The 11,456-nt window shown below is 44.4% G+C and overlaps 1 protein-coding gene across 1 annotated transcript; it reads left to right on the plus strand.

Moving 5' to 3' along the window:
• The first annotated feature begins 1,134 nt into the window (after positions 1 to 1,134).
• Positions 1,135 to 5,938, plus strand: CYTL1 (cytokine-like 1). Its single transcript, XM_011987796.1, has 4 exons — positions 1,135 to 1,312; positions 3,341 to 3,385; positions 3,555 to 3,683; positions 5,280 to 5,938. Exons 1-4 carry the CDS (start codon positions 1,160 to 1,162, stop codon positions 5,361 to 5,363), a joined length of 411 nt encoding a protein of 136 aa, XP_011843186.1. The 5' UTR covers positions 1,135 to 1,159; the 3' UTR covers positions 5,364 to 5,938.
• Positions 5,939 to 11,456: the final 5,518 nt, after the last annotated feature.

Here is an 11,456-nt window from a genome sequence, read left to right on the forward strand (position 1 = left end):
CCCATATGCCTCCAGCTTTGTGACCTCTAGCAAGTTGCTGGCACTCTTTGAGCCTCAGTTTTCCCACCTGGAAAATGGGACTCTTTTCTGTGACACCTACCTTACAGAGACACTTCCTGGATTTAACGGAGACAATGCTATTAGCTCCAATCACTTGGAAATACACAATGAGCCTGGCATGAGGCTTGCTCAGTCATGCCATCTCCCGCTGATTCCTCACTATGGCCTTTTGAGTGAGCCATTCTTACCATCCTCATCTCACAGATAAGGAGATGGAGGAAACACTGAAGAAATCTGCCCAAGGTCAAAGCCAGAAGGGAGTGACCCTGCTTTCCACCCAGGGCGGCAAAGTGGAGAGCCTAGACCTTTACCTGCCACTGTCTTGGGAGGGCAGCCCTGAGGGAGACGCCCTTCTTGAAAACTAACCCTTCTTGAGGGACTGCTCTCCATCGGGGCCTGTGCTAGGAGCTTGAGGTGGAAGAGGGTGGGGATACTCACACTCCCACACCTACAGCCGCGGAGTGAGACTGTCCTTCAGACCAAGAGTCACACACATGGCGTCTCAGAGGCTGGCAGGAGGGCGGGGGGGCCTGGCCCAAGGCTCACCTACCTGGTTAGTGATTGATGGAGCCCAACACCGGTGGCCTGACCTCAGCCCTGCATCCCTGCTCCACTGCGGGCTGCCTGGAGGGAGTGATGCCCAGTCATCCCCTCTAGTCCCTTTCCTTCCTGGCACTATATCCGTTTTGACAAATGGTGCCATTCAAACCCAGGCCTGGTGCCCACTCCTCTCCCCTGACCCTCCCCTCCTTCCATCTCTGTCCTCCTCTTATCCCCCACCCCTCTCCATCTGCTGTTCCCGCCATTTCAGGAAAAGTCCCTGTGGAGAGAGAAATTTCTTGCTGAAAGTGTAGGGGAGGCAAAGCCACCCTTTGTCACCCCCTCCTCCAGGCAGCCCCTCCTCTTAACCTGGGGCTTTCGTGTCTAAGAGGATTCCTGTCCCGGCCCTGCCCGGTGGGCGTGCTGGCTTCCTCTCTCCCACCCTGGATGGACGGCAGCCTGCGCTGGCCCCACAGGAAGTGGAGGCGTGGAGCCGCCCTGGACCACCCCCAGCCTGCATAAAGGGGCGGGCGGCGAGGCTGCACTAGCGCCTGGCACCATGAGGACGCCTGGGCCTCTGCCCGTGCTGCTGCTGCTCCTGGCGGGAGTCCCCACCGCGCGGCCCACTCCCCCGACCTGCTACTCCCGCATGCGGGCCCTGAGCCAGGAGATCACCCGCGACTTCCAGCTCCTGCAGAGCTCGGAGCCCTCGGTGAGTCCCCCGCGCGCCCAGGACAGGGGTACATGGCAGATTCAGGTCTTAAACCCTTGCCTTTAGACAAGAAAAAAAAAAAAAAAAGAGAGAGAGAGAGAGAAGGATATTTTTCTTTTCTAGTAAATGTAAATCTCAGGAGTGTTTGTGTTTTATTCATCTCCTATTAAATATGATACCAGTGGTTTGCTTTCTTCAAAACACAAGAAAAAGTAAAGACATCACAATTTTTGTAACTTACTAGCAAATATCAAAGGATCTGTTGTAAAATGTAAAAAAAAAAAAAAAAAAAAAAAAAGGACTGGGAGGAGGGGGAGAAAAACAGCTCCCCATAGAGTCTGGAACATCAGAGTTAAGGAGAACGGAGGAATGAAGCTTGTATATTCCTTTTGTTAGCCTGGTGAGGAGTGTGCCCAAAGAGGTGGCACAGAATTGGCTTCCACCCCTCATCTGCTGAGGGACCCGGGCAAATTCCTCAGCCTCTGCCTCTCAGTTTCCTTGTCCGTAAAATGGGATGACAGTAGCACCCCTCCCTTTAGAGTGCCTTTGACAATCAAAGGCAGGTGTGAACACAGGCACGGGTCACAGAGCCAAGCCTACAGGAACAAGTACTCAACAGATGTCAGCTGATGTGATCACGATCTTCAGAGGGAGACCTGGGGACTCAGAGAGGGGAAGTCCCAGAAGGGCTGTTGGGGACTAGAACCCAGGCCTCTGCCTGCTTCTCCATCGAAACAAAATGCATTAAACTTCATTAAAAGCTTTGGTAAAGTTTAAAAGTGTCTTTTAATCACTTGCAAATGCTTCAAACAAAACATAATGTTTCTCAGATGTTGGGGTTTACAATGCCCTAGGTAACACCTTCTTGGTATTTTCTTTTTAAAAGTTAAATAACATGTATTTTTTTTCCTAATTGTAAAAGTAGTGTACTTTGTAGAACAGTTGGAAAATGTACAAAGTACAAAGAAGAAAATAAATCTTGCTTGTAATTCTACCAGCTAGAGGTAGCTGCTGCTGTAGCGTTCTGGAGGATCATATTTCAGCTTTCTGTCTGCATATAGGTATTCAAATACGTGTGTGTTGTGTGTGTGTGTAAACAAAATTTGGGTCAAACAGCACAAGCAGTTTTGCAACTTACTTTTTAATGACACTATCAAATAAGTTAATTTTTGTTTTAACATTTTGTTGTACAGTTTCACCACAATTTACCCACAAGTTTCTTGTTATCGAATATAGACAGCAATCATCTTGTAAAGGAATCTGATTTTAAAAGGTTTAAAAAATTCAGAGGCTCTGAACTGCGGAGCGGGAAGAAAGTGGAAAGATTATGCATTCTAACTCTCTAATTTCACAACTGAGAACTGAAGGAAGGCACTTGCCCATGGTCACACAGGGATTACTGAGAGGGCAGAGCACGAGGGCTTTTGCCCTTCAGCCCTGCACAAAAATGGAAGCCCAATATAGAAATATAAAAGTATGCATATATATGCATTTTGATATTACTATATTATACACTATATACAACAATATATTAGCTATAGAATGCCTACATAACTAATACGTATAATTACATATATCTTATGTAAGTATATGTAATGTCTATAATTACATGCAGTTATACAACTGTTATGTAACTAAATAGTTATAGAACTGTTTTATAGATGTACATATATACTGTGTATATATACTTGTATTCCTGTATTATATTACTATTTCTATATTACCGTTATGGGACTGGTTTTATGTATATACGTGTATGTATATTTCTGAATGGGTATGCATACAAAACCCCTCCCTAATTCATGGCAAATGATATAAAGGTTGTATTCTAAAAGTCTAATTCTGGAAGCGCAGTCGCCCATTTCTGGAGGAGTGACGTATGGCACAAGAAAGTACCATGCATGTCATAGCATGAGGGAGGGCCCCAAGGATCTGGGCTGGTCTGGCTGTTGAGAGGGCCACCAGGGAGACTTTTGTGACCAGGTGTGCCCCTGTGGGCACCCCAGAACCTCTTATCCCTTTCCACAGGAGCCGTGTGTGAGATACCTGCCCAGGCTGTACCTGGACATACACGTAAGAGGGCTCTCCCTGGGGGAGGGAAGTCTGGGGCTGAGGGACTCAGGTCTGAACCTCTGCTGCTGGCTGTGTGGCACAGAGTCAGGAAGAGATCTTACGCAGCTCAGCCCCGTCCCTCTCGCTACTGACTTCTCCCACAAGCCCCCTCCCTGTTGCCCACTCCCAGAATTACTGTGTGCTGGACAAGCTGCGGGACTTTGTGGCCTCGCCCCAGTGTTGGAAAGTGGCCCAGGTGGATTCCTTGAAGGACAAAGCGCGGAAGCTGTACACCATCATGAACTCGTTCTGCAGGAGGGTAAGTGGATGCCATTGAAAATCCATTTTCTACTTGCTATCAAAGAGCTTTTCAAAGAGGAGGGTTGGGAGGAGACAGGGACAAGGAAGAGGAGCAGAGATGTTTCGCAGATGCTTTCAATTCACAAAGCCCTTTCTCAACCGTGGTTGCCTTGTTGATGGGGTTCAGGACAAGGCCCTTTGTCTCCATGAGCTGCACACTGATGCAGGGGTTACACCCCAGGACCAGACCCCAGCCACATAGATAGACTCTGCCAGGAGCCAAGTGAGGCAGGTTAGAGGAGACCCTGCAGGAGGGGGTTCAGGTGTGCTCTGATAAGAGGATTCTGGTAGGAGAGGGGAAAGGACAGAAAATCAGCAATAGTTGAAATGTGAAAAGTAGAGGCATGTGATTGCAGGGCACAGACTTCAGCATCAGAGAGCCCTGAACTTGAGTCTGTATCTCCCTGCTTCCCAAGTGGGAGTGCCTGTCTTAGTCTGTTTCTGCTGCTATAACATAACACCACAGATTGGGTACTTTATTTTTTAAAAAAGAAGTTTGTTTAGCTTATGGTGGAGGTTGGTGTGGAGTCTAAGAGCATGGTGCTGGCATCTTGTGAGGGCCTTCTTGCTGCGTGATACCATGGCAGACGTCATCACACAGCAAGAGGGTAAGAGCCAGAGAGAGTTCACTTTTTTAACAAAGCCACCCTTGCAATAAGCAACCCTCTCTCAAGGTAGTGACATTAATCCATTCATAAAAGCAGAGCGCTCATTAATCCAGTCATTAAGTCAAAGCCTACATTAGTTCATGTACAAAGGCAGAGAGTTTAAGTTTCCAACACATAAACTTTTGGGACCACATTCAAATCACAGCAGTGTCCCTTCACTCCTCTGAGGCAAAGTTTCCTCAGTCCTGAACTGAGGACACAGTAGTGCCATCTCATGAGATGGATGATAATAACTACACCCGTATCTTGTGTGGGCTCTGCAGTAACTCCCTTGATCCTAAGAAGCCTAGTAGGGTGACTAAATACGGAATTCCTAGCACCATGCTTAGCCCAGAGTAAGCTCCTCTGGAAACCGTAGTAATTAGCTATTAAGTTATAATTTCTTGATCCTATATGAAAGATGTGTTATGAATTTTCCCCCATGCCCACACCCAGTTTCCTCCTCCTCCCTGCTCCTTTTGGTTTGTGGGGGAAGATAGGAAGCTGATACAATTATGATAACAGTGTGATGAGTAGTGGTATTGACTGAAGTGAGGGGAGGTGAGAGCTGGCCTGATCTTCCTGGTCATTCCAATTCCTGGCCCAGGATGCTGCTCAGCAACTAAGGTTCATTCATTTATTCCCTCCCTCACCCATTCATCTATCCATCTGGTCAACCAATGTATGTGTGAATTCCGTAAGTGATAACAATCTTAAAAAACATGAAATTCTATTGGAATGTGAAGCAAGAAGTGACTAGCTCTTTTTGGGGAAAGTAAGGGATGGGAAGTTTTCACACAAAGGGGAACAACTGAACGGCCTTTGAGGATAACCAAGAGCCCTACAGTTGCATATGGACTCCGTGGCCACCTTCAGTAATTTTCCTGCTCATTGCACATCTTTTTCAGGACTTGGTCTTCCTGTTGGATGACTGCAATGCCTTGGAATACCCAATTCCAGTGACTACGGTCCTGCCAGATCATCAGCGCTAAGGCAGCCCAGACCGGAGAAAGAACCCAAGAGAACTGAAGTTATGTCAACTACTCAGACTTAATGGGCCAGAGCCATGACCCCCACAGGTCTTGTGTTAGTTGTATCTGAAAGTGTTTTGTGTCTCTCTACCTTCTGGAAAACAGGGCTGGTATTCCTACCCAGAAACCTCCTTTGAGCATAGAGTTAGCAACCATGCTTCTCATTCCCTTGACTCATATCTTGCCAGGATGGTTAGATACACAGTGTGTTGATTTGGTCACTAAAAAGAAGAAAAGGACTAACAAGCCTCTCTTTTATGAGCAACTATCTTGAGAACACACAAAATAGTATGTTTTTATTACTGGTTTAATGGAGTAATGGTACTTTTAGTCTTTCTTGATAGAAACCTGCTTACATTTAACCAAGCTTCTCTTATGCCTTTTTCTAACACAAACTTTCTTCACTTTCTTTCATTTAAAAAGAAATTAATGCTCTTAGGATATATTTGCAAGTTTTTTACATAGTACTGACAGGACCCACTCTTTCATTGAAAGGTGATGAAAATCAAATAAAAAAATCTCTTCACAATGAGAAACATGTGTCCTGCTGTATCTGTCCAAGGTGGGTGTCAGGGTTGTGTTTTTTTCACACTTCTCTTGAAAACTCCTGCTCTAAGCATGATGCAACTTTCTCCTGCTTTCAGTCAGACTCAGGTGTCTCTGGTTCTGCTTCATCCACTTGCATGAATGTCTGCTCTTTAAGTGTTGGGGATGCTGATTTCTTTTGAGGATAGCTGTTTCCTTTGGGGGATCTACATTGGGGGCAGATTGCATCATACCCACAGGCAGTGCTTTGCTGCACTTATCACGAATATCAGCTATTGACTCCACACAGCAAACATGGAGATGGGCATGGAAGGAGGCTGAGGCTCATGTAGGTCAAGTAACTTGTCCGAGGCCACTGGCTGCTAAGTGAGGAAGCCTGGGTTGAACCCAAGCCTGTATAACTCCAAAGCCCATGCCCTTCGCAGTGTAGCCATCCCAGCTCGCTGCAGGTGAAACATGCTTGTTAAATTAATTTATGAACCCAACAATAAAATCTCAGTTAAGAAACGGGATTGTTGAAAAAATATCTCAAATGTTGACTTTGCTAAATTCCACATGTTATATTGGAGTCTTTTGGCTTCTTTTCCTCTTTTTTATTTTAATTTTTATTTTTTTTTTAAATTATTTTTTATTTTCCGTCGGTTATTGGGGTACAGGTGGTGTTTGGTTACATGAGTAAGTTATTTAGTGGAGTAAGTTATTTAATGGTGATTTGTGAGATTTTGGTGCACCCATCACCTGAGCAATATACACGGCACCCTATTTGTGGTCTTTTATCCCTCACCCCCCACCGACCCTTCCCCTGAAGTCCCCAAAGTCCATTGTATTATTCTTAATGCCTTTGTGTCCTCATAGCCTAGCTCCCATATATCAGTGAGGACATACAGTTCTTGGTCTTTTGGTTTGCTTTTCCATTCCTGAGTTCTTCACCTAGAATAATAGTATCCATTCTCATCCAAGTCACTGCAAATACCATTAATTCATTCCTTTTTATGGCTGAGTAGTATTCCATCACATATATATATACATATATACACACATATATACATATACACATATATACAGATATATACACATATATATACACATACATATACACACACATACATACACACACACACACACATATATATGTATATATATATACACACTACAGTTTATTCCCTCAACTGGCATCCACGATTTTGCAGTTGTGAACTGTGAAGCTATAACATGCGTGTGCAAGTATCTTTTTTGTATAATGACTTCTTTTCTACTAGGTAGATACCCAGTGGTGGGATTGCTGGATCAAATGGCAGTTCTACTTTTGATTCTTTTTTTTTTTTTTCTAGTTTTTGTTTTTTTTTTTTAATTATACTTTAAGTTCTAGGGTATATGTGCACAATGTGCAGGTTTGCTACATATGTATACATATGCCATGCTGGTGTGCTGCACCCATTAACTCATCATTTACATTAGGTATATCTCCTAATGCTATCCCTCCTCATTCCCTCCACCCCATGACAGGCCCCGGTGCATGATGTTCCCCTTCCTGTGTCCAAGTGTTCTCATTGTTCAATTCCCACCTATGAGTGAGAACATGCGGTGTTTGGTTTTTTTGTCCTTGTGTTAGTTTGCTGAGAATGGTGGTTTCCAGCTTCATCCATGTCCCTACAAAGGACATGAACTCATCCATTTTTATGGCTGCGTAGTATTCCATGGTGTATATGTGCCACATTTTCTTAATCCAATCTATCATTGATGAAAGTTTGGGTTGGTTCCAAGTCTTTGCTATTGTGAATAGTGCCGCAATAAACATACATGTGCATGTGTCTTTGTAGCAGCATGATTTATAATCCTTTGTGTATATACCCAGTAATGGGATGGCTGGGTCAAATGATATTTCTAGTTCTAGATCCCTGAGGAATCACCACACTGTCTTCCACAATGGTTGAACTAGTTTACAGTCCCACCAACAGTGTAAAAGTTTTCATATTTCTCCCCATCCTTTCCAGCACCTGTTGTTTCCTGACTTTTTAATAATCACCATTCTAACTGGTGTGAGATGGTATCTCATTGTGGTTTTGATTTGCATTTCTCTGATGGTCAGTGATGATGAGCATTTTTTCATGTGTCTGTTGGCTGCACAAATGTCTTCTTTTGAGAAGTGTCTTTCGTATCCTTTGCCCACTTTTCAATGGGGTTGTTTGATTTTTTCTTGTAAGTTTATTTGAGTTCTTTGTAGATTCTGGATATTAGCCCTTTGTCAGATGAGTAGATTGCAAAAATTTTCTCCCATTCTGTAGGTTGCCTGTTCACTCTGATGGTAGTTTCTTTTGCTGTGCAGAAGCTCTTTGGTTTAATAGTCAATTAATTTGTCAATTTTGGCTTTTGTTGCCATTGCTTTTGGTGTTTTAGACATGAAGTCCTTGCCCATGCCGATGTCCTGAATGGTATTGCCTAGGTTTTCTTCTAGGGTTTTTATGGTTTTAGGCCTAACATTTAAGTCTTTAATCCATCTTGAATTAATTTTTGTATAAGGTGAAGGAAAGGATCCAGTTTCAGCTTTCTACATATGGCTAGGCTTCTTTTCCTCTTTTCTCTACATATAGACCAGGCTTTTCCACCTTAATCCTCGATGCCTCTAACTTCTCAAATGATATATGAGAAAGATTTATAAGTTTTTATTCTCTATTTAGAAGCGCAAGTCCACAGAATTATTAGTTTCTGGGGCTGCCGTAATACGGGACCACAAACTATGTGGCTTGAAAGTAGAGAAATGTATTGTCTCATAGTTCTGGAGGCTAGAAGTTCTGAAATCAAGGCTTCATCAGGGACACACTCCCTCTGACGATTTTAGGACAGGATTCTTCCTCATCTCTTCCTGGCTTAGGGTTGTTGGTGGCAGTCTTCACCATGCCTTGGCTTTTAGATGCATCCCTTCAGTTTCTGCCCCCTCAACATCTGGTATTCTCCCTATGTCTGTGTCTCTGTGTTCAAAATGGTTTCTTTTTATAAAAAGAGTAGTTATTAGATTAGGAGCCACTCTAATCCAATATAATCCCATCCTAATCTGATAACATCTACAAGGACCCTATTTCCAAATGAGGTCACGTTAACAGGTACAGAGGGTTAAGACTCAACATATCTTTCTGGGAGACACAATTCAACCCACAACAGTCACTCTTTCAGTAAATAACCTTTTCGCAAAGGAAAATAACACAACAGACTGACTCTTTTGTTAATCACCACCACCGCCGCTGTCATCTGCCACTTCCGGGCTGATGCTGAATATGGCGGCATGGAACCCAGCACACAGCATTCCTTAGCCTACTGATTCTTCACAAAGATGCCACAGGATGGGGGCTGTAAGCCCTGATTTACAGTGGAGGAAACACAATGGGGTTCAAAGGTTAAGTGATTTCTCCAGACAGCTAATACATGGTGGTGAAGGGATTCCAGACAAACAGGTAAGTGCCACAGTCATTTCATAGTTCTGCTAACCCTTTGCTAGGTTCAGGCGGTAAAAGCAAACCAGTGAAGACAGGAACTAATTAAAGCATTTCAGGGATTTATTTGTGGTTTTAAAAAAAAATTTTTTAACTTTCAAGTTCAGGGTACCTGTGCAGGTTTTTTATATAGGCAAACTCTCGTCATGCGGGTTCGTTGTGAAGATTGTTTTGCCACCGGGTATTAAGCCTAGTGTCTATTTTATTTTTCTGGATCCTCTCCCTCCTCCCACCTTCCACCCTCCAGTAGGCCCCTGTGTCTGTTGCCACCCGCTAAGTGTTTATATGTTCTTATTATTTAGTTCCCACTTACAAATGAGAGCACGCAATATTTGGTTTTCTCTTCCTGCATTACTTTGCTAAGGATAACGGCCTCCAGCTCCATCTGTATTCCTTCCAAGGACATTTATTTGTTTGTTCACTTCTTCAATATTTACCAAGTACTTACTATGAACTCAACAAACACTGAGATGAAAAGTAAAGAATTTCTCTTTTTAGGTTACCAAGGGAGACAAATGCAAAATCTGAAAGACAGCAGAGGAAGGCACAAATAACAGGCAGAAAGATTTCTTAGAGGATCTGCAATTTGGGCAAGGACATGCAATGCAACGGGGAGCTTGTTGAGCTGAAAAGGGGTGGAGGCAGGAGCTATAGTATTGCCACAGGCATGGAGTCTTCCAGGGGAAGTGAATGGCATGGTTTGGATGCCATTGTGTGGTTAGGGAGGTCGAGAAGTGGAGCGGAAAATGTAGAGGGATCCAAATGTAAGTGGCTTTGCTTCCAGTAAAGTCTGACATGCAGTGCATCCCTACCCCATCACTAGTTGCATGACCAGGGTCACGTAAAGAAGAATCCTTTTCCGGGCAGAAATATTGGACATGGTTGGAGGCTGTCACTCCCTGAAGGGGCATTGATTTGGGTTAAAACAGTAACAAAACAAGGACACTGCTCCTCCCTCTGTGTCCCAGCCCATGGCCACCACCCTGGACTCCTTCTCCAGCTTTGTCCACAACCAGCTGGTTATCCCTGTTTCCTCTGTATCTCTTGACTTCTCCATTGGCTTGTTCTGACTCAACGTTAGTTCAAAAGCTTCTCAGAGCAAACACCAGGTTGTGTCTGTGCTCAGGACTCAATCCTCTGGTGGGTCTTACCCCACGATTAGTTCTTGTCCCAAGTGAGGGTCTGCCAATCGCTGGTCCTTCTCCCCTGAGGCTTTCCCATCAGAAAGGGGACTTGCTTCTCATGGGCTTGTCAGTCATTAGGGCCTATGTTCTACTTTCTCAGCTGATTTGCCTCACCTCGTGAAACAAAGCAGAGCCACGGAAGTGGTGAGTGCAGAGCTTTCGTCCAGCTCTGCTGCTTCTTAGCTATGTACAGGTGCACAATTTACTTAGCATCTTTGTGCTTCAGTTTTCTCCTCTGAGAAGTGAGGATGACAATAATACAAATGTCATAGGCTTATTTGGGAGGTGACATGAATTGACACATTTCAAGCACTTACAGGATCTGATGGAAATAAGAGTTGTAATCAGCTCTAATTACCATCAAACGGCAACACAGTAGTTGCTGAAGAGTCCAAGGTTGCTCTTGGATGAGAGTACCTGCAGTACAAAAGTTCATGCACTCCCTTTTCCAAGATAAGAGCACAGTTGAACATAAACCCTTGTTCCAGCCTCCTACCTGGACAACAGCAACAGCTCCCTGCTGTATGTCCTCATGTCTTCCTCCCTCCCTCCAAATCCACCCTCCACCCACAAACCAGAGCGATCTTCCTATGGTGCACATCTGCTTCCAATATTCCTCTGCTTCATGCCCACCAGTTGCTCCCCTAAGACTCACCTCATCTGGCCTTGGCCTTCCCTGATCTCACTCACTGCTAATTCCCCCCTACACTCACACACATGCCCACTCCTCACAACAAAGTGTTTTCTGAATGTAGCATTACCTCCATGTCTAAGCACATGCCGGGCTGCCTTCCCACCTCCCATACCCTTGGAAACCCCTACAGTCTTTCAACTGC

Source organism: Mandrillus leucophaeus, unplaced genomic scaffold (genome assembly GCF_000951045.1).
Source record: "Mandrillus leucophaeus isolate KB7577 unplaced genomic scaffold, Mleu.le_1.0 Scaffold317, whole genome shotgun sequence".
In the NCBI taxonomy this organism is placed as follows: domain Eukaryota; kingdom Metazoa; phylum Chordata; class Mammalia; order Primates; family Cercopithecidae; genus Mandrillus; species Mandrillus leucophaeus.

Coding starts and splice junctions, on each gene's coding strand:
- CYTL1 (XM_011987796.1), top strand. CDS start 1,160: ATGAGGACGCCTGGGCCTCTGCCCGTGCTGCTGCTGCTCCTGGCGGGA. Junction 3,386..3,554: donor GGCTGTACCTGGACATACAC/GTAAGAGGGCTC, acceptor GCCCACTCCCAG/AATTACTGTGTGCTGGACAA. Junction 3,684..5,279: donor TGAACTCGTTCTGCAGGAGG/GTAAGTGGATGC, acceptor CATCTTTTTCAG/GACTTGGTCTTCCTGTTGGA.